At 39.4% G+C, this 19,978-nt stretch overlaps 1 protein-coding gene across 9 annotated transcripts in view; it reads right to left on the reverse strand.

The window, feature by feature from the left end:
• Positions 1 to 19,978, reverse strand: part of DNAAF11 (dynein axonemal assembly factor 11) — a 103,882-nt gene that overhangs the window by 32,156 nt on the left and 51,748 nt on the right. For 4 of the 9 annotated variants that reach the window (XM_063816028.1, XM_009455928.5, XM_063816029.1 and 1 more), the window contains 4 exon segments: positions 19,029 to 19,106; positions 11,458 to 11,517; positions 7,715 to 7,784; positions 6,585 to 6,680 (listed from right to left, as the gene is read on the reverse strand). In XM_063816028.1, the coding sequence (XP_063672098.1) occupies positions 6,585 to 6,680; positions 7,715 to 7,784; positions 11,458 to 11,517; positions 19,029 to 19,106 (304 nt within the window). 9 annotated transcript variants of the gene reach the window in all.

The raw sequence follows: 19,978 nt of genomic DNA on the forward strand, positions 1-19,978 counted from the left end.
TAGACCCACTTGACAATCAGCGAATAAAAGTGCATTTGTGTTGGGTATATCACCAGTATATCTGAGCAGAGAAAAAGTGGAATGTGTGCAACTAATAAGGAGGAGGTTGGTTTGAGATTGTGTTTTTTAGAAGTATGGTCTGTATTATTGACCTTAATATGTGATCTTCACTTCTTATGCTCAGTATAAACAGAATTAAGCAAGATATTCACCCACTGAAGTAGTAAATATATTTTGCTGTTCAGTTCACATGGCAACTTCCTTAATCTCAGTTAATTATTCTGAAGAAACACCCAAAGGAAATCATGAAGCATATTCTTGGAGTGTTCCTGTAACTTGTCATTTAAGAATTGAGATGGCAGTTTAATTTAATGACTTGATGCAAGTGAACAAGTCTCTCAGTGCATGCAAAATTCCAGTTAAATTTTAAGTTGGACTGTGGTAAAATCATATGCTAGATATCCTCCGGATGATGATGAAAAGATTATGTACATAGAACTTAGTTTGATTACACATTTTAAAGAACTTGGAATGAAGGCCAGACATAAACTCCTAGAAAATGTGATGAGGAATAACCCCAACCAAAATAGAAACTAAAATCATACATATAATATCTATAAATAAACTTAGGACATGTGTAGCAACTATAGAGAGAAAACTACCCACAAAGAAAACCTTCTAATGGACATAAAATAAGAGTAATAATGGAGAGACACATTATTGAATATCCAATTTTGATAATGTAAATACATCAATTCATTCCTATTACAATCTATAAATTCAATGCAATCTTAATAATTATAAAATACTAGCTAGTAGCAATTGATATTATTTAATAATATGCATTACTAGCAATGAATAATATTAACAGTAAACATTAATGTAGTGTGTATTATGTCCCAAGCGCTGTCCTAGGTACTTTATTTATATTCACTTGCATAATCCTCAAAATAACCTTTTGAGGTCTGAATTACTACTGATATCATTTTATGAATGAGGAATCTGAGGCACAGAGAGATGAATAATTTGCCAAGGTCACACAGTTGCTGAGTGAAATACCAGAATTTAATTCAGGTTCTCTGGCTCCAGAGCCCATTCCCTTAATCATTTCTTCCCACTGCCTCTAAATCCATGGCAATAAAAATTCCAATGGTCTTTTCAGAGGCGGAATTTGAGAAACTCATTTGAAAGTTAACCCAGAAAAATACATATGGAAAAATAATCAGGAAATAGTTGAGAGGGAGAGTAGTTTAGGGGAGATGCATGTTCTAAATATTAAAATGTATTTTAAAGATACATTTAAGGTATTCACTCATTCAACAAAAATTTATTGAAGACCTACTCTTTGCCAGGATCTGTTCTAGGTGCCATTGACAAGGACAGACAACATTCCCTGTTCTCAGGAAGCTTAAATTCTTGTTGGGGAAAATAGAAAAAGAAATAAACAATTAAATATTTAGACTGTACAGCAGGAACAGGAGATTTAGAATACAGCAGGAACAGGGGATACAGAATGCTGAGGTTGGGAGGAGATGTTTTGTAAATATGGGTATCAGGAAGGGCCTCAGTGATATAATGACACTTGAGCAGAAAGCAAATTATGAGGACATCTTGGGGAAGGACATTCTGGCAGAAAGAACAGCAAGTGCAAGAGTCCTGAAGTAGAAAGATGCTTGTCATGTTTGTGAAATAGCAAGGAAGCCAATGTGGCTGCAATGACTAGGAAGGAAGTGGTAGAAGATGATGTCAGGGAGATAATGGGGTGGGGGGGACAGCTTATCAGGGGACTCTGCCTTTAACTCTTGTTGGAACCTTGCTCAAGATTCCAAGTTCGAGAGGGGTCGCCGCGAGAGACCACTCGACACGGGGGTCACAGCAAAGAGATACCCTTTATTGCTAGTGCGCTAGGGTCCCCAGCACAAGAGGCCGAGAGACCCCGAACGGCTGTTACACACTGCTTATAAAGGCAAAAAACCACAAAGTCACACAGGGGGAGGTTACAAATTAGAACAGGGTGGGGTACAATAAGTTGATTGGTTCACACATTTGAAAAGGTTCAAGGCGCGAGGTTTGGAAGCAACTGATTGGTTTTCAATTATGGCCTGACCCAGCTGTCCCACACTGGTTGGTCTTGGGGCTCACAGGCGGGAAGGGGTATTTCCTGGAAATGTTTTTCTACTTTGGTTCTGGGAATGTAGGGGACACTACCCTGGACATCTGGTGTCCCTGATAACCACACCCGGACCCGGACTCCTGTCCATCTGTTGACACACCCGGGTGGGGTACTGTCCATCTGGTAAATGTTTTTCTGACTTGTTTTCCCAAAGTGTTTTTCTAGAATGTTTCTCTAAAGTGTTTTTCTATTTTAATGGTTATATTTTTCTAAGGTTTCTCACTCTGAATAAAATGGGAAGAGTGACTTGGTCTGATTTACATATACAGTCATATACAATGGTGGTCCCATTAGATTATAATGGATCTGAAAAATTCCTATTGCCTACTGACACTGTAAGTATCTTAATGTTGTAGAACAATGAATTACTCGCATGTTTGTGGTGATCCTGGCATAAACAAACCTACTGCACTGCCAGTCGTATAAAAGTATAGCATATACAATTATGTCCAGTACGTAATACTTGATAGTGATGATAAATGACTATGTCACTGGTTTATATGTTTAATTGTACTATACTTTTTATCATTATATTAGAGTGTGCTCCCTCTACTTATATTTAAAAAAATAATGTTGTCCCTGAAGACCTTCCCATGGGACAAGATGTGGAGGCAGAAGACAGTGATACTGATGATCCTGACCCTGTGTAGACCTAGGCTAATGTGTGTGTTTGAGTCTTTAACAAAAAATTTTAAAAAGTAAACAAATAAAATATTAAACTATTTTTATTTTTCGAGACAGGGTCTTGCTCTGTCATCAAGGCTGGAGTGCAGTGGCACAATCAATGCAGCCTCGATGTAGCCTCTGGACCTCCTAGGCTCAATGTAGCCTCTACCTCCCAGGTTCAAGCCATCCTTCTGCCTTAGCCTCCTGAGTAGCTGGGACTAGAGGCATGAGCCACAGTTCCTGGCTAATTTTTATTTTTATTTTTGTAGAAATTGGGCTTCACTATGTTGCCCAGGCTGGTCTCAAGCTCCTGGGCTCCTGCCCCAACCTTCCAAAGCGCTGAGATTACAGGCATGAGCCATTGCATCTGGCCAAAAATTTTTAGAAATGGAAAAAAGCATACAGAATATGAGTATAAAGAAAGGAAATATTTTTGTATAGCTGTATAATGTATTTGGGTTTTAAGCTAAGTGTTATAAGAGTCAAAACTTAGGAAAAAAACTACAAAGCTTATGAAGTAAAAATGTTACAGTTGTTTATTGTTGTAGAAAGAAACACTTCAAAAATAAATTTAGTGTAGCCTAAGGGTACAGTGTTTTGAAGCCACAGTAGTGTATAGTCATCCTGGATCTTCCCATTCACTCACCACTCACTTGCTGACTCACCCAGAGCAACTTCCAGTCCTGCAGCCTCCATTCCTGGTAAGTGCTCTATGCAGGTGTACCATTTTTTATGATTCCCCCGTTGCTGGATGCTATCTTTATGAGATGGCCAGAGTACACCTCTTCCACTACTTCACTTGCCACTTCTAGCCTAGACAGTGACCCTTGTTAAAACGGTAAAGGAAGTACAGTGACAACTGACTTTCTGGGAAATGTGGCTGTATACTAGGGACTGTGATATTTGTGTATTACAGCAATCTGTAGTATGCCATCGACCCAGTGGTGAGTGTTGGGAAGCACCTAGGATTGCAGAGCTAGCACAAAGTGAAACCTCTTGGAACAACGGGCTGAGCTGGGAACATCCACTGACATGGCAGCAACACAAAACATAACCATGACCCACATGACAGGGAAGAGACAAACTGATGAAACTTGCATATTGGTCAATACCCAGAGTGTATAGATCCAGCCTCATTTAGGAGTAAGAAAAGAGTAAAATATTAATTTGACATCATGAAAAAACGCTGAGTAACCACTGTTTTGTTCTCTATCTCTGTATATTTGAATTTATTTTTAATATTCCATATATAAATGACATCAAGCAATATTTCTATTTCTGTGTCTAGCTTAATTCACTTGGCATAATATGCAGGTTCATCCATGTTGTGGCAAATGGCAAAATCTCACTCTCTTTAGGGCTAAATGATATTTTATCATATTAAACGGTCACACACACACACACATATCACAGTTTCTTCATCAACTTGTCTGATGATGGACAAATGTTGATTCTTACAGTATGTTTCATAACTCCAAGAATTTCCCTCAGTAATTATAATGCAGGTCAGACTCACACAATTCCACAGTAAGTTCATAAGTCCAGACTAATACAGAATAGCTCCATGGGTTAAACTTTGGTACTTAAAATGTTTCAATCAATAATAATTGGAAAGATGTTAACTTTCAGAAATATACATTTTTAATATTAAGTATAAATGAAATTAGAATTTTTTAAACTTTTGGTGGTTTTTAAGATCCTTGCAAATAACTACTTATGGATGAAAAAGACGACAAATTTTCAGCAAGAAATTATTCCCCAAAGTTTGTTTTTACTATCTACCTTTTAAAAAGAATAATGATAGAAAACGAAGAACTTATACATCAATATTACTTTAACATAGTAGTCGAAAATCTTAAAAAATATATCCCTCAAGGGAAAATATTATTCATAATTTATTAATGATGAAAATAGAACTATTCCTAGTCCATATATATATAAATTATTTCATCTCCAATCAAGCACTTCTAAAATGCTCTTTCCTCAATAAGCCATTTATTATTATTTTCATGTGTTTTTGATGTGAAAAATTTAGACAGATTAAAAACATAAAGGAAAAGGGGAAAAGAATGCTGCAGTTGTTTAAGACTCATAAACAGTGACAGTAGAGCTTTTCTCATCAATTGGTTGGTACCCTGCAAAAGATACACAAATCATCTGTCTTGATTTCCCTTTAGGAATTAGCAGAGTCTCTATTTAATCTTTGGCTTTCCAGTTAGAAGTTTCACACAGACACAAAAACAACAGGCTGCTAATCATAGTGTTATACAAATGTCTGTATCAAAGTACTGAGGTAATTAACTTATATCTTAGATTTCCCTATAGAATATTCTGGTTACTATAGAAGCATTTCTTTAATTTGTTATAGTCATCAAGAACAATACAATTCTTACAGCTGTGTTTGTTATTTTATTACTTGACAACAAATTGTATTTGCTATTTTATTGCCTCCGAGTAAAAATACATAATTGATTACCTATAATGAATCCATTGGAAATTGGCTACAGGAAACGCAGAATTATTAAATTATTACAGAAATCTTTTTGGTTAATCAAGTTTGTACTCTTCATAGCTGACATTCCCTCATTCTACTCTTTTTCCTCATCAGCAGAACCCAATTTTGACTGGTTTATCTACAATTCCCCTTTGAAATCTAAATGACTTGGGCAAAGTTGACCCTACCCCTAGCTTATGGGATGAGGTATGATTAATAGAAACCAATCGAAATACGTCTGTGGGGAACTGGTTCCAGGACATCCCTTGGACACCAAAATCTTCAGATGCTCAAGTCTCCAATAAAAAATGGCATAGTATTTGTATATAACCCACAAACATCTGTACACTTTAAATCACCTCCAGATTACTTACAACACCGAATACAATGTAAATGTTATGTAAGTAGTTATTATACTGTATTGTCTCGGGAACCAAGAAAAAGAAAAAGCCTGTACATGTTCAGTACAGACACACTTCTTTTCCTGAATATTTTTGATCCCTGGTTGGTTGAATCCATGGATGGTGAACCCATGGAAGGCTGATAGTACTACCATCTTTTTGGCTAGAGATTGGTTTTAATGGTTCAGGATTATGCTAATCAAGACTTGGTGGGCTCTTCAGCTAAACTGACCTAAGAAGTTCCAGAGGAACTTCTGTTTCATTGTGGTGGGACAGATTCTCTGTGTTTCTTTCTCTGATCCTCTGTCTTTTTATCTCATGCAAGATAGGAACATGAAAGTATGCTGCCCAAGTCACTGCTAGTGCACATCTTATGGAAGAAAACCAGTCTGAGGACAGAGTTGACACATCAGAAAGATCCTGACCCAGTGTTCCTCGATCCCCTATTCCCCACCTTCTCCTATCTTGATACAAGAAATGAACCATTTATTTATGATAAAAGCCAGTTTTATTTGGGGTTTCTGCAGCTTACAGCAGGAAATATCCCAACTCATTCATATGGCCTGTAATGATGAATCCAAGTTCTTTCTATGGACAAATTAATTTTTTTAAGTTTAATTTCCTTAAGTTCTTTCAGGAAAGGATAAACCACCTTAGGCCCCAAACACATCCCAGTCTGAGTTCTTTGTTTTCACAGACCGTTGTTCTCCTACCTCAGCTGCTGTGAGATTTCCTGGTGCTCCCAACTAAAATGTACTTTAATCAGAAGTCATCATTAGTCCTGACAGGTCAAGTTCCTTCAGGAACCCTCATATCCAGACTTGAAATTGACCCAAATGACATGACCTACCTTGGGCATGCAGATGACCAAATGACCCGTTGTCTGAGATCTTTTAGCAGAACTGCTATCGGGTTTCACTTCTGCAGGAAGGACAAGCTGAAATGGCTGAAAATAAGTAGAAAGAAAGTATCATTGAGAGCAAGGACGTTACATGACAGGGTTACTACAAGGGGCATTTTCATTACAAATTCAAGATACACCATTCAATTAAAAAATGTGCTTAAGCTTATTAAAAATATTGATATGAGCTATGCTTTCTATGCACAAACTATTTTACCTATTTTAACAAGTAGTCTAAAGAACAGTTATCAATCACAAACAGTGACATGCTCATGGGTTCATGTAATTTATAGAGAAAGCCCTGTCAAAAAACCATCAACATATTTCCATTTAAAAATCTTTAAGCTAATCTTCAAGCCCATATTAGCCCAAATTAGCAAAAAATGGTATTTTAGAAATAATAAAATTATAGTTGTTATGAATGAAATCATTGACAACTTAGAATGGGTGTACAATTTAATTTCATGCATAGGCTCCCACACATATAATTATGTTATTAGTTTTGAAAAAAGTGTAACACAATAGACACAGGTTTAAAATATTAATGATATCCAACTACATATGGTCAGCAGCCATTCCCACCTTATACCACTCCCATGATATAAAACCATGTGCTAAAAAATAGCACTCTGTTTGCTTTCCCTTTTTCTATTTTGTTTTGTTTTATTTTTGTTTATTTATTTATTTATTTATTTTTGAGTCAGAGTCTCACTCCAGTAGCCCAGGCTGGAGTGCAGTGGGGTGATCTTAACTCACTGCAACCTCCGCCTCCCAGGCTCAAGCAATTCTCCTGCTTCAATCTCCCGAGGAGCTGGGATTACGGGCATGAGCCACCATGCCTGGCTAATTTTGTAGTTTTAGTAAAGACAGGGTTTCACCATGTTGCCCAGACTGGTCTCCAGCTCCTGACCTCAGGTGATCCACCCGCCTTGGCCTCCCAAAGTGCTGGGATTACAGGCATGAGCCACTGCGCCCAGGCCCTTTGTCTATTTTAATAATACTTAAAAAAATTTGAGGCACCACAGCTTAGTTCAAAGCTTAGCTTTTGAAATTGTAATAGTCTACAGGGTTCTACTTACCTTTCCTTTGATCATTACTCGCACGTAAGTTGGTTGCACATCAACATCGATTAAAGAGGTATCCATATACCTTCAAAATTAAACACACAAAATCTTACAATTTTAAAAAATATCAAGTTTGAATAAGTGCAAATATAAATTCACACTTACAGGACCATTTAAATGAAGGACGTTTAAAATATCCATGCAAAATGGGTCTTTAAAAAATTAGTTTTAAATTAATTCCCAGACCAAAGGAAATTCAATATATCAGCAATTTCATTTTTAGACCCACAAGTACACTTGGCATTGATTGCCCCTAACCCAAAAATATCTGAGGTCTGAAACACCAGAGGTTTGCAAAAAACAGCTTGCCATGCTCTTTCATGAATATTTTATTTTAAGCCCCTAAGACTTGAATAGCCAGGAATGCTGATTCTACTCTGCTTGAGGCCTGCAACCACCAGCTCCTGCTTCCTTGGCGGCTCTGGATCCCCTGCAGCTGTTCTGCAGCTGCCCTAATACTATCTCTCCTGGAAGACTAGATTGCTTCTCCCCTCAAAGGCACATCCTGCTGAATAAGCAAACCCTTCTGTTTATGGCAGTGACCCCAAGATCAGGTGGCAATTATTCTCCTCCACTCATGAGCAAATTAAAGATTTAGATTTCATATCACTCATTAAATCAGAAGCTTGGCCAAATAATTATGTTCACATACTTCAAAATACTAATTGTGAACATTAGAAACTGCAGAGCTGCTTTAAAAATCACAAATGTTAAGGCAGGTAAGCTAATACAAGGGTTACAGGCATAGGTTTGGAGTCACACAGGCTTGTGGGGAACTGGCTCCAGGCCTTCCTGCTTTATTACCTGGGACCACATTCCTTAACCTCTCTAGGCCTCAGTTTCCTCTTCTGTAAAATGGGGATACTACTAACATCTAGCCCTAAGATTGTTAGGAAGGAACATGTATAGTGCCCAGTACATAGCTAGTGTTAATAAAGCATTATTATATGCCATTTAAAAACAATTTTTATAATAATAATAGAGATGAGGTTTTCTACAGCTTCACGTGTGATATCTACCCTTAATGGATTATGTAGTATTTTCCATGCTTGGGCCCCCTAAAATGTTCATCTGTCCTTACCTACATGGCCTTTCTCTGGCAGAAATAATTGTCTGACAGTTCTTTGCAGAGCAAGCTGCTTCTTATCTTTCAATTATCATTGCTCATGTCTCCCCCTTTCCCTGACCACTCCCCGCACAGCATTATTCCCATCCCTGAACACTGTCCCTTTCCTTGACAGCAGGCTTCTTCCTCTGTAACTCATCAGATGTCTATTTATTGTCTGTTGCCCTCCCTCACAGGGCTCTAAGTGATAGGAGATCATGACTGGGGAGACAGTTACAGTCTCCCCATGCCTGGCACATAGTAGGTATTCTATAGATGCTTGTTGAATAAAGGCAGGAAGCAGGTGTGAACGAATGAATTTAACTTTCAAGTAGACACCCATGTGCCCATAAAGATAACCGGGAATTATAGCATAATTCATTTAGACAGAATCATGGGAATGAAAGAGTTTTACTACATAGACTGGAGAAATATTACCACCCCTTAAAATGCACATGCATGGGAATGAGGAATGTTTCCATTTGAGGACTGAACAGGAAGCAGCCAACAGAGCTGAAAAAGAAAGGGTTATACATTCATTAAACACCAGACATAGGGCCTAAAAATGGAAAGGACTTACAAGGATGAAACAGTGATTTGTCTGAAAAACAGTAGAAACGGCAGCTTGGGAAGCTGGAGGAGCAGAGGATATGAAGCTAGCTGGAGAAGAGCTGGGGTCTTTGTAAAGGCAGATAACCTGGCAGCAAGCAGGCAGAAGAATTGACAGGAATTCTGTGGAGAGGCACACAGCTGATCTGAGACAGCTTGGTGTGGAGAGGAAGGGACCACACTAAGGCTAGCCCTGGTACACAAGAGCCAAGGTGGAAACAACCCAAATGCCTACCATCTGGTGAACGGATAAACAAAATGTGGTATATCTATGCAATGGAATAGTATTTGGCCATAAAAAGGAAGGAAATTCTGACACGTGCAACAACATGGATGAGGCTTGAAGACATTATGGTAAGTGAAAGAAGCCAGACACAAAGGCCACATGTTGTATGATTCCATTAATATGAAATATCCCAAATAGGCAAATCTATAGAGACAGAAAACAGATTAGTGGTTGCCATGAAGACAGAGAATAGGCAGTGACTGCTTAAGGACCATGGGGTTTCCTTCTGGGGTGATAAACATTTTCTGGAACTAGACAATGGTAATGGTTGTATAATATTGTGAATTTATTAAATGCCATGGTGTTGTCCATTTTGAAATGGTTGAAATGGTCGATTTTAAGTTATGTGTATTTTACCACAATCAAAGCAGCAAAGTTGGTTGAAGTCCTGAGGACTGATATTCTGGCTCCTTCGGTCCCTGTTTACTTTGACAAGACTCACTCTTGGAAAATTTACCCCCTCTTGGGTAATAATCCCTCCTACCTCCCAGGGTTACTGAGAGATTAAATAAAATGGAGCACATCAAAAGCCATTAAAAAGAGAAAGGCACTTATTATAATTCATGCATGTAAACATTCATCCATTCATTCATGCATGTCAATGTCATACTCCCATCATCAGTATTTGTTCATTCATTCATTCATTCATTCTTGGGTTTATTGAGCACCTAACAGGTGCCAGGTATTGTTTTAGGTGTGGAGATGTAGCGAGGAAAGAACAAACAAAACAAGCTTCCTGCTCTGATCACAAACTTTTAAGAATACAAGTAAATTTACACTTTGTCAGCAGGAAGTCAAAAAGTAGAAAGAGTGGAAGGAAGTGCTGGGCAGGGGTAGGTACTGCTTTATGTCAGATGGTGGGGCAGAGAAGCCCCTCTAATGAGGTGACATCTGAGCAGAGGCCTGAAGGACACGAGGCAGCAAGCCACAAGGACACCGAGGGTGATACAGGCAGAGGGAAGCACAGGCAAGCAGCCTCTGAGATGGTGCCAGGGGACACTGAGGTCATCAGAAGGATGTATCAGCACAGTGAACCAGGGCCTAAAATCTTCAGGGAATGAGGCAGAGTGACCTGCTGCCTTTAGATGCTTCCACAAAGAAGAGAAGAAGGTGATACAGGCTGAAGGTTTGAGTGTCAAAGCCATGGAGCTTTAGGGAGGAGAAAAGGACAACAGTTTGGGTGTAGTGATGAGGGCAGGCAGGAGGTCTGTGCCACTCCTACCCATGGGTGAGAAAACAGGCAGGATGTGAGAGGGCAGCAGGGAAGAAGGGTCCACTGGTGACAGAGGCTGCTAGGTGTTCCCCCAGGCCTCTGAGATGGGACTGAGGGAGGGGAGCCGACCACCTGATACCTACTACTATAGGCAGGCATTTTAGACAGAAACAGAGGACTATACCAGCAAAGACAGAGTGGGGTCCTTGTAGTGTCAGCATCCGAAAACAGCACAGGTCTGAGAATTATTTAAACTCTGCCTTAGATATTCCTGAGTTCATATCCATGAAATTGTGGCTTTATTTACCTTTCCTTTCATTTTCATGCTTTTAAAAATTATAGTAACTTCTCTGTCTTAACAAATAAGCTTCATTTAACTATAGGTCTAAGTCAATTCCATTTCAATTTTTTCAAACTAAAAAATTACTACTGAGAATGAAAACAGACAGAAATGTCATAAATAAATACGTAGAAAATGTCTTTACCTATAGACAGCAAGGTCCAGGATGATCTGCTTTTCATTATCTTTCAAAGAGAAGTCAATTCTAAGAATAACACATTTGGGGGAAAAAAAAGAGATGTCTTTAGGATACTGTATAGAAAATCCCATCACAAATTCATAAGCAGATTAGATAATAATTCTATAATAATATCCAAAGACAACTTATTTTAGTGGTTGGACAATCAAATATCAATGGTAATTTTAAAATTTCAGCAAAACCTACAACATATTAATAAATTATTTGTGTTTACAGTGTTTAAATGTGAGAATCTTAAGGTAAATTACATACAAAAAATTAGCTTTGGTGCAGAGATAGAGACATCTGGTGGCTAAAGTTTTCTTTTCCATCTCATATGAGTTTGCCAGAAGCAAACTAAAACATTGGAATTATTTATGGAGAACTAAAGGTTGCTTTTGCCTCCCCTTTATCCTGCATTCTATTCCTTAAGTTTTAAAGAGTCCTGTCTTCCTTCTTTTTTCTTGCTATCTTTTTTCTTCTCCTTTCATCGCTGACCTTTCCATTGCCCTGAAAAAGGCTGAGACACTGCTCATTATCTATTACCTCTGTTTTATAGATGAAGAAACAGAGGTTCAAAGAGGTTGGCATAGCTGAATTATAATAAATGCCTTTACACTTTCTTTGCACGAGCCTGGCTAGGCAGGATTTCAAAGCTCCACCATCTTTCAACTGTACCCCGAGGCTGAGTCCTAGGTCTAGCTTCCACACTGAACAACATACTATCAGAATTGCCTGGTCAATTTTCTTTTGAACATTTCACTTATTGTATTACTCTATAAAACATACAACTCAACAATATTAAAGAACATAAGCTAAACTGTTTAGGAAAATGTGAAGTTAGCGATAGATTTGGCTGTTCGCCCCATTTCTGCTTGTGGCAGGCACTGTCTCATTGCTTTCAATAGTCAGGCCTGTGGGACTTCTTCAGTGTCTCAAATGACCCATACATTTGTAGAACCTCATCTCAGGAGCCTTTTTATGTGCTCCTGCTCTGCCTCGATTGCTTATTACTTGTAAAGTAATTTCAGAGAATTTTCCTATGGCAGAGATTGCTATTTAGTTGCTATCTGCTTCCCCTTTATTCCTAGTGACAGGAACCATGGTTTTAACTAGGTGCATAGCTATGTACAATAAAGGTTGCATTCTCTGGCCTCCCTTGCAGGTGGGTGAGGTCATGTGAGGGACAGTCATTGTATGGCACTTTCTAAGAATGTCCCTTAAGAAAAGGAGCATGTATCCTTTCTTCCCTTTTTTCTTATTTAGCTGAGTAGAACAGAATATAGGAGGCCAACAGATAAACCATGGAGACTGCTTAATAAGCAATTGCAACTGTCCAAGCAAGAGTTAGTGTCCACTAGTGGTGGTGGTGGGGTCAGTGAGATGTGGCTGGATTCTGATAATATCGAAGGAAGAGTTCATAGGACTCACTGATAAAATGAGAGAGAGAAGAATTAAGGGACAATCCAAGGTTTCTGGTCTTAGCCAAGGGGTGACTGTGTGTTACTGAGATGGAGAACACAGGGACACAAGCACACGATGCTGGAGAGTGTTAGTGAGGCTGGAAATCAGGGGTTCTCTTTTAGCCATCATAAGTGTGCAATGACTCTCTTATATCCACCCAGTGATGTCAAACAGCTAATTGTTAGAAACAAATTTTCGATGCCACAAAGTGAAACCAGCACTCAGGCAAAAGTTTTCTCAGCAAGGCAATATACTTCTATAGAAGGGCACTTCCTGCATGCAAGGCAGAGGCAAGGGAGAGTGAGCAAAACAAAGGAGAGCAGGAGTTTTTTTTCCCTAACACAGACCCTATTCCTATGTCCTCCCACTGCAGGCTGGGGTTGGACCGCTCAATCTAGGCTAATTCTGATTGGCTACTGTTGACATCATCAAAGGAGGCAAGGGTGGGCATTTCACAGGAAGGAAAGGTACGGTATATCTTGGGGTGTTTGGGCACAGCAGAGATAGGGAGGGCTGACAGATGAATGGGTACAATTTTCTTTTAGAATAGAACAAAGAACCAGGAACCGAAACCCTCTGAAGAGGAACTATATATTCTTAACAACATAACTGAATAGACAAGTCTTGAGCTCAGAGAAGAGGTTGGATCGAATTGGGAGAAATGTAAAGGGAGTGTTTACAGCCATGGGATTTGGTGAGAGCCATGAAGAGCGAATGTGAAAAGGGAAGACAGCTGAGGAGTTTGTTATAGGGCACCCAAAAAACAAAACCAAAAGGATCTGTCAAAGCTTAGGAAGATGAGCAGTCAGTAAGATAGAAGAAAAATCAGAAGCAAAGGGAAGAAATTGCTTTAAGAAGGATGGTACTGAAGCAATTGTGAATGGGAGTTCACTCATGATTTGGCTCTCTGTCTGTTGTTGGTGTATAAGAATGCTTGCGATTTTTGTACATTGATTTTGTATCCTGAGACTTTGCTGAAGTTGCTTATCAGCTTAAGGAGACTTTAGGCTGAGACAATGGTGTTTTCTAGATATACAATCATGTCGTTTGCAAATTTTCCTAATTGAATACCCTTTATTTCCTTCTCCTGCCTAATTGCCCTGGCCAGAACTTCCAACACTATGTTGAATAGGAGTGGTGAGAGAGGGATCCCTGTCTTTTTGCTTCAAAGAGAATAAAATACCTAGGAATCCAACTTACAAGGGATGTGAAGGACCTCTTCAAGGAGAACTACAAACCACTGCTCAAGGAAATAAAAGAGGATACAAACAAATGGAAGAACATTCCATGCTCATGGGTAGGAAGAATCAATATCGTGAAAATGGCCATACTGCCCAAGGTAATTTATAGATTCAATGCCATCCCCATCAAGCTACAAATGACTTTCTTCACAGAATTGGAAAAAACTACTTTAAAGTTCATATGGAACCAAAAAAGAGCCCGCATCGCCAAGTCAATCCTAAGCCAAAAGAACAAAGCTGGAGGCATCACACTACCTGACTTCAAACTACACTACAAGGCTACAGTAACCAAAACAGCATGGTACTGGTACCAAAACAGAGATATAGATCAATGGAACAGAACAGAGGCCTCAGAAACAATGCCGCATATCTACAACTATCTGATCTTTGACAAACCTGAGAAAAACAAGCAATGGGGAAAGGATTCCCTATTTAATAAATGGTGCTGGGAAAACTGGCTAGCCATATGGAGAAAGCTGAAACTGGATCCCTTCCTTACACCTTATACAAAAATCAATTCAAGATGGATTAAAGACTTAAACGTTAGACCTAAAACCATAAAAACCCTAGAAGAAAACCTAGGCATTACCATTCAGGACATAGGCATGGGCAAGGACTTCATGTCCAAAACACCAAAAGCAATGGCAACAAAAGCCACAATTGACAAATGGGATCTACTTAAACTAAAGAGCTTCTGCACAGCAAAAGAAACTACCATCAGAGTGAACAGGCAACCTACAAAATGGGAGAAAATTTTTGCAACCTACTCATCTGACAAAGGGCTAATATCCAGAATCTACAATGAACTCAAACAAATTTACAAGAAAAAAACAAACAACCCCATCAGAAAGTGGGCGAAGGACATGAACAGACACTTCTCAAAAGAAGACATTTATGCAGCCAAAAAACACATGAAAAAATGCTCACCATAACTGGCCATCAGATAAATGCAAATCAAAACCACAATGAGATACCATCTCACACCAGTTAGAATGGCAATCATTAAAAAGTCAGGAAACAACAGGTGCTGGAGAGGATGTGGAGAAATAGGAACACTTTTACACTGTTGTTGGGACTGTAAACTAGTTCAACCATCGTGGAAGTCAGTGTGGCGATTCCTCAGGGATCTAGAACTAGAAATACCATTTGACCCAGCCATCCCATTACTGGGTATATACCCAAAGGACTGTAAATCATGCTGCTATAAAGACACATGCACACATATGTTTATTGCAGCACTATTCACAATAGCAAAGACTTGGAACCAACCCAAATGTCCAACAATGATAGACTGGATTAAGAAAATATGGCACATATACACCATGGAATACTATGCAGCCATAAAAAATGATGAGTTCATGTTCTTTGTAGGGACATGGATGAAACTGGAAATCATCATTCTCAGTAAACTATTGCAAGAACAAAAAACCAAACACCACATATTCTCACTCATAGGTGGGAATTGAACAATGAGAACACATGGACACAGGAAGGGGAACATCACACTCTGGGGACTGTTGTGGGGTGGGGGGAGGGGGGAGGGATAGCACTGGGAGATATACCTAATGCTAGATGACGAGTTAGTGGGTGCAGCGCACCAGCATGGCACATGTATACATATGTAACTAACCTGCACATTGTGCACATGTACCCTAAAACTTAAAGTATAATAATAATAAATTAAAAAAAAAAGAAGGATGGTACTGAACAATGTGATCCAAATCTGCTATGTCCAGTAAGACAAAGACTAAGAATCGAACACTGAATGTGGAAATAATATGGCTAAGGAAATTTCAGGATGATGGAATGCACAGAAGTGGTTTCAAGAAGGAATGTGAAGTTAGAAACTGGAGACCAAGTGCAGACAATTCCATTAAATGGGGGCAGAGAAAAAGAGCTGCGGCTGGAAGGAAAACCAGGGGAAGGGAGGTTGTTGCTTTAATTTTCTTTAAGACAAACACTTTTAGAATTTGTTTGCACATGTGTGAGATTGATCTAGCAGAGTGGAGAGAACTAGTGCAGAAGACCAAGGATAACTGAGGAACTAAGTCCTTGATAGGCAGAGGGGATGGAGTCAGGGTGCTTACACAGACTGATTTTGGATGGGAAGTTCACCGTCAGCAGCAGGAGAGAGGGGAGTACATGGGACAGGTCCAGATACACTGGTAAATTGGATGTTGGGAGGAAAAGAAATCTCCTGATTGCTTTTTTTCTCAACGAAATAGGAAACAAGGTCCTCAGTTAAGACTGTGGAAGTGTCAGATGATGTTGGAAGTAAGGAGAGAGAAGGTAGGAGAGCAGCTTGTAGGACAGTAGGAGAATGGATGGCCCAAGAAAATACAGGAAGATTGCCAGAGTCCATCTGAGACCTGTGGTTATGAATTTAAGGTAAGACCAGCAAGTAGAGGTGAATGGTCTCCTCCAGCCACACGGGAGGACCAGCCCAAGAGTGGGTAGTGTGCTGGATTTTCAATAGGTTGGGGTTTTGTGAGGTGAGGATGATGGAAAGAGAAAAAAACAAGAAAGCTGAAGACAAACGACAAGGACTGATTTCATTTTTCTTTTCCTTTTTTCTTGAGACAGGATCTTACTCTGTCGCCCAGGCAGGAGTGCAGTGGTGTGATCTCGGCTCACTGCAACCTCTGCCTCCTGGGTTCAAGCGATTCTCGTGTCCCAGCCTTCTGAGTAGCTGGGATTACAGGTGTGTGCCACCACTCCTGGCTAATTTTTGTATTTTCAGTAGAGATGGGGTTTCACCACGTTGGCCAGGCTGGTCTCGACCTACTGACCTCAAGTGATCTGCCTGCCTCGGTCTCCCAAAGTGCTGGGATTATAGGCGTGAGCCACTACACCTGGCCCAAGGACTGACTCCTGTGATGAACCATAAAACTAAAGCACAGCAAGAGAAGATGAGGGGTTAGGGGACAGTAAGAAAAATAGGAGAGTGAATTATCTTATGGTCTTCATTGGGGCACTTGGTTGTTGGAGTGGAGGGAGTTCCCCCAGGAACATAAGAAATGGTGTCTAGTGAGACACTCGAGGTGAAGTTTCTGAGGTGGAAGAGATATTGACAGTGGCAAATCTAGGAATGAAAATGAAATCATGTGGCTGAGCTGAGCTGGAGAAGTGAGCCGGTTGGGGAACTGAGAGGCCAGGGCTTCTGGTGGATCACCTACATGTTTGATAAAGTCATCACCAAGACTGATAATAGCAGGAGAGGCAGAGAGAGACACGGGTGTGGGTGAAAGATCTTCAATGAACTGACAGGGCTGGGGTTGAGGGTTGATCAGGGTGATGTAGATGACTGCAGGAAGAAGGAGCAGGGGTGCTATATCTAGATGGCTTGTGCTTCAACAGAGAAAGGGAGAAAGATGGCCTGAAAGTGGCGATGGGCTGTAACTGCCCCTGTGGTGTATGTGGTGAGGAAGAACAGTGGTCAGCCACAGAAGTGAACCCTCCACTTCAGTTAGTGAAAGAGGAGAAACGGTGGAAGCTTCAGGCTTTGCTGTCCAAGCTCAAGCTCCAGAGGGCACAGGGGTCCAAAAGGGGTGACAATGAGTTGAAGTGGATCAGCGCCATTTGGGTATAAGATTCTGGCCAGTGGTGCATGACCTGGGAGGGGAGGAACAGGGGATGATCACATGTCGGGAGGCAGTGCTAGTGAGGAGGTGGTGGGTAATCAGTTCTTCATACAATCAATCTCAGTAGAACTGGTTTTCGGGGCAGGTGAGGCTGCAGTGTGTGGGAAGAGTGGTGGTCTTACCAGAGACACATGGAGTTCTGAGAGTTTCCCTTGAGTTCTGTTGTAGGCTAAATAGAGACCGCCTAAAGTCGATTTCTGAACTCCATGAGGTGAGAAAGAAACCTGTTACAGTCATTGCTCTATCCCCAGGGCCTAGCCTAGTGTTCTGTCTTGCATTCCTGTCTGCTGAATGTGGGTAAGGGGAAGGAATTATAAAGTTTATCATGGAAGTCACTAGAACTAGGTTAGCATGAGCAACTCAGAAACACCACCTATTAGCTGTGTGACCTCGGGCAAGTCACTCCACCTCTCTCAGGCCCAGGTTCTGGACATGTAAAAAAGAAATACTGTTTACCACCTGTGATTGCTGTGAAGATAAATGATGCCCAGGAATAATTCTAGATTGTACCTTCACCATGGTCATGACAGAGCAAATGAAATGATGACAGAAAATACGTTTGAGTAACAAAATGAAGTAAATGAGATTTAGTCTGTAGGTTCTCTGGGCTGTATTTTGGCTACAAAAGGCTTTTCTGTCCTGCTTTCTAATTTCAAATTTTAAGACAGACAAAGACGGTAGATCAGATGTTATTATACTTGAAGATTTCCAGTTTGAGTATCCGTCCTCTCATTAAATTCATTGAGGGTATTATATTGATTTCCTTCCCTAGCTCTCCAGTGCTTTGTAGATGTGCTCCAGAGTATAAAGTAGATGTATAGAAGGTACATCAGTATTCTCAAGCAGCTTGCTCATGGCAGAGTTTTAAAAATTCATAAATACAACAATAATGTGATGGCAATTTTCAGGCATAAAACTGTATATGGTCCAAAGTTTCATGGGGTACATAAATAACTAAGATCTCCATATGTCAAGATCATTTGCTAGATGCCAAGAAAATTATGCATTTGAAAACATAATAGATGTTTTGCCTTTAAATATGCACCAAATGACATTATTTTTAGACTCATCAAACTTGTTAAGAGCAGTCAGAAATATTCTTTGCAGAGCAAACCTGGAATTGAAACAATGATTGACCAACACCATTGATTGACACTTTTGGGTCTTTAATGCTCTATTTGGCCTCACATACTTGGGCTCATTCACATTTAGGGCTTTCCCATCTTCAGCGATCAAAGTCCTGGGTGGTTTCACTTTCTTCTTTTTTTCACTTAAGATTGGTGGTGGATGAGAACAATGGGCAGCATGGAAAGAAAAAACAAGCAAAGAGAATATAAAAGCAATTAATACATTTTTGTGAAACAGTTTTAAAAAAATTAATTGGACTTTTATGAACACATCAACAATTCCTTGTTCTTAAGTCCATTCCTTTAATTCTATGCTGGGAACTGATAATCAAGCCAGATTTTTTATATGGTTGTATCTGTATCTGTACAGCAAAAAAATGACCAAGACAATTTGCCAGATAATTTGAATGAGGGAAGAAAATTCCTTTTCATGACTGTCTATTAATATTTAAATAAGTCTATTTTATACATGATTTACCCAGATAACTGTCAACTCTCCATTTGTGTACAGAGCTTCTGCTTTAGCTAAAGTACAACATTTAGCATACCAAGTAGAATCTATTCAATAGAAATAAAAATACCAGCACAGAAGAATCTATATAAAAGGATATTTCTCACAGCATTATTTACAGTGGCAAACCCCTGGAACTGTTGTGAATGTCCATCAGTGGAAAAATGGTTGGATCAACTGTGCTTCATTCATGCTATAAAATATTTTGCAGCTATTAAAAAATGTGTTTGCTCATTACCTATTGATTTAGAAAAGTGTTGATGATGTATTTAGTGAGAAAAAATATATAAAATATAAATCCATTTTTGTTTTACAAAAAGACCCCAAATCCTACATTTGCAGAGATAAGTTATACAATTACAAAGGGCAAAAAAAAAAAAAGGTAGTGAGATCAACCCAAGCCTGTTAACACTCATTACATTGAAGGGTTGGATAGGAGGTGAATAAAGGAAGCAAATAATAGAAGATTAATGGAGTAATAGGAAATTAAAATTCAGTATGTAA

This window comes from Pan troglodytes, chromosome 7 (assembly GCF_028858775.2).
Source record: "Pan troglodytes isolate AG18354 chromosome 7, NHGRI_mPanTro3-v2.0_pri, whole genome shotgun sequence".
Taxonomy (NCBI): Eukaryota; Metazoa; Chordata; class Mammalia; order Primates; family Hominidae; genus Pan; species Pan troglodytes.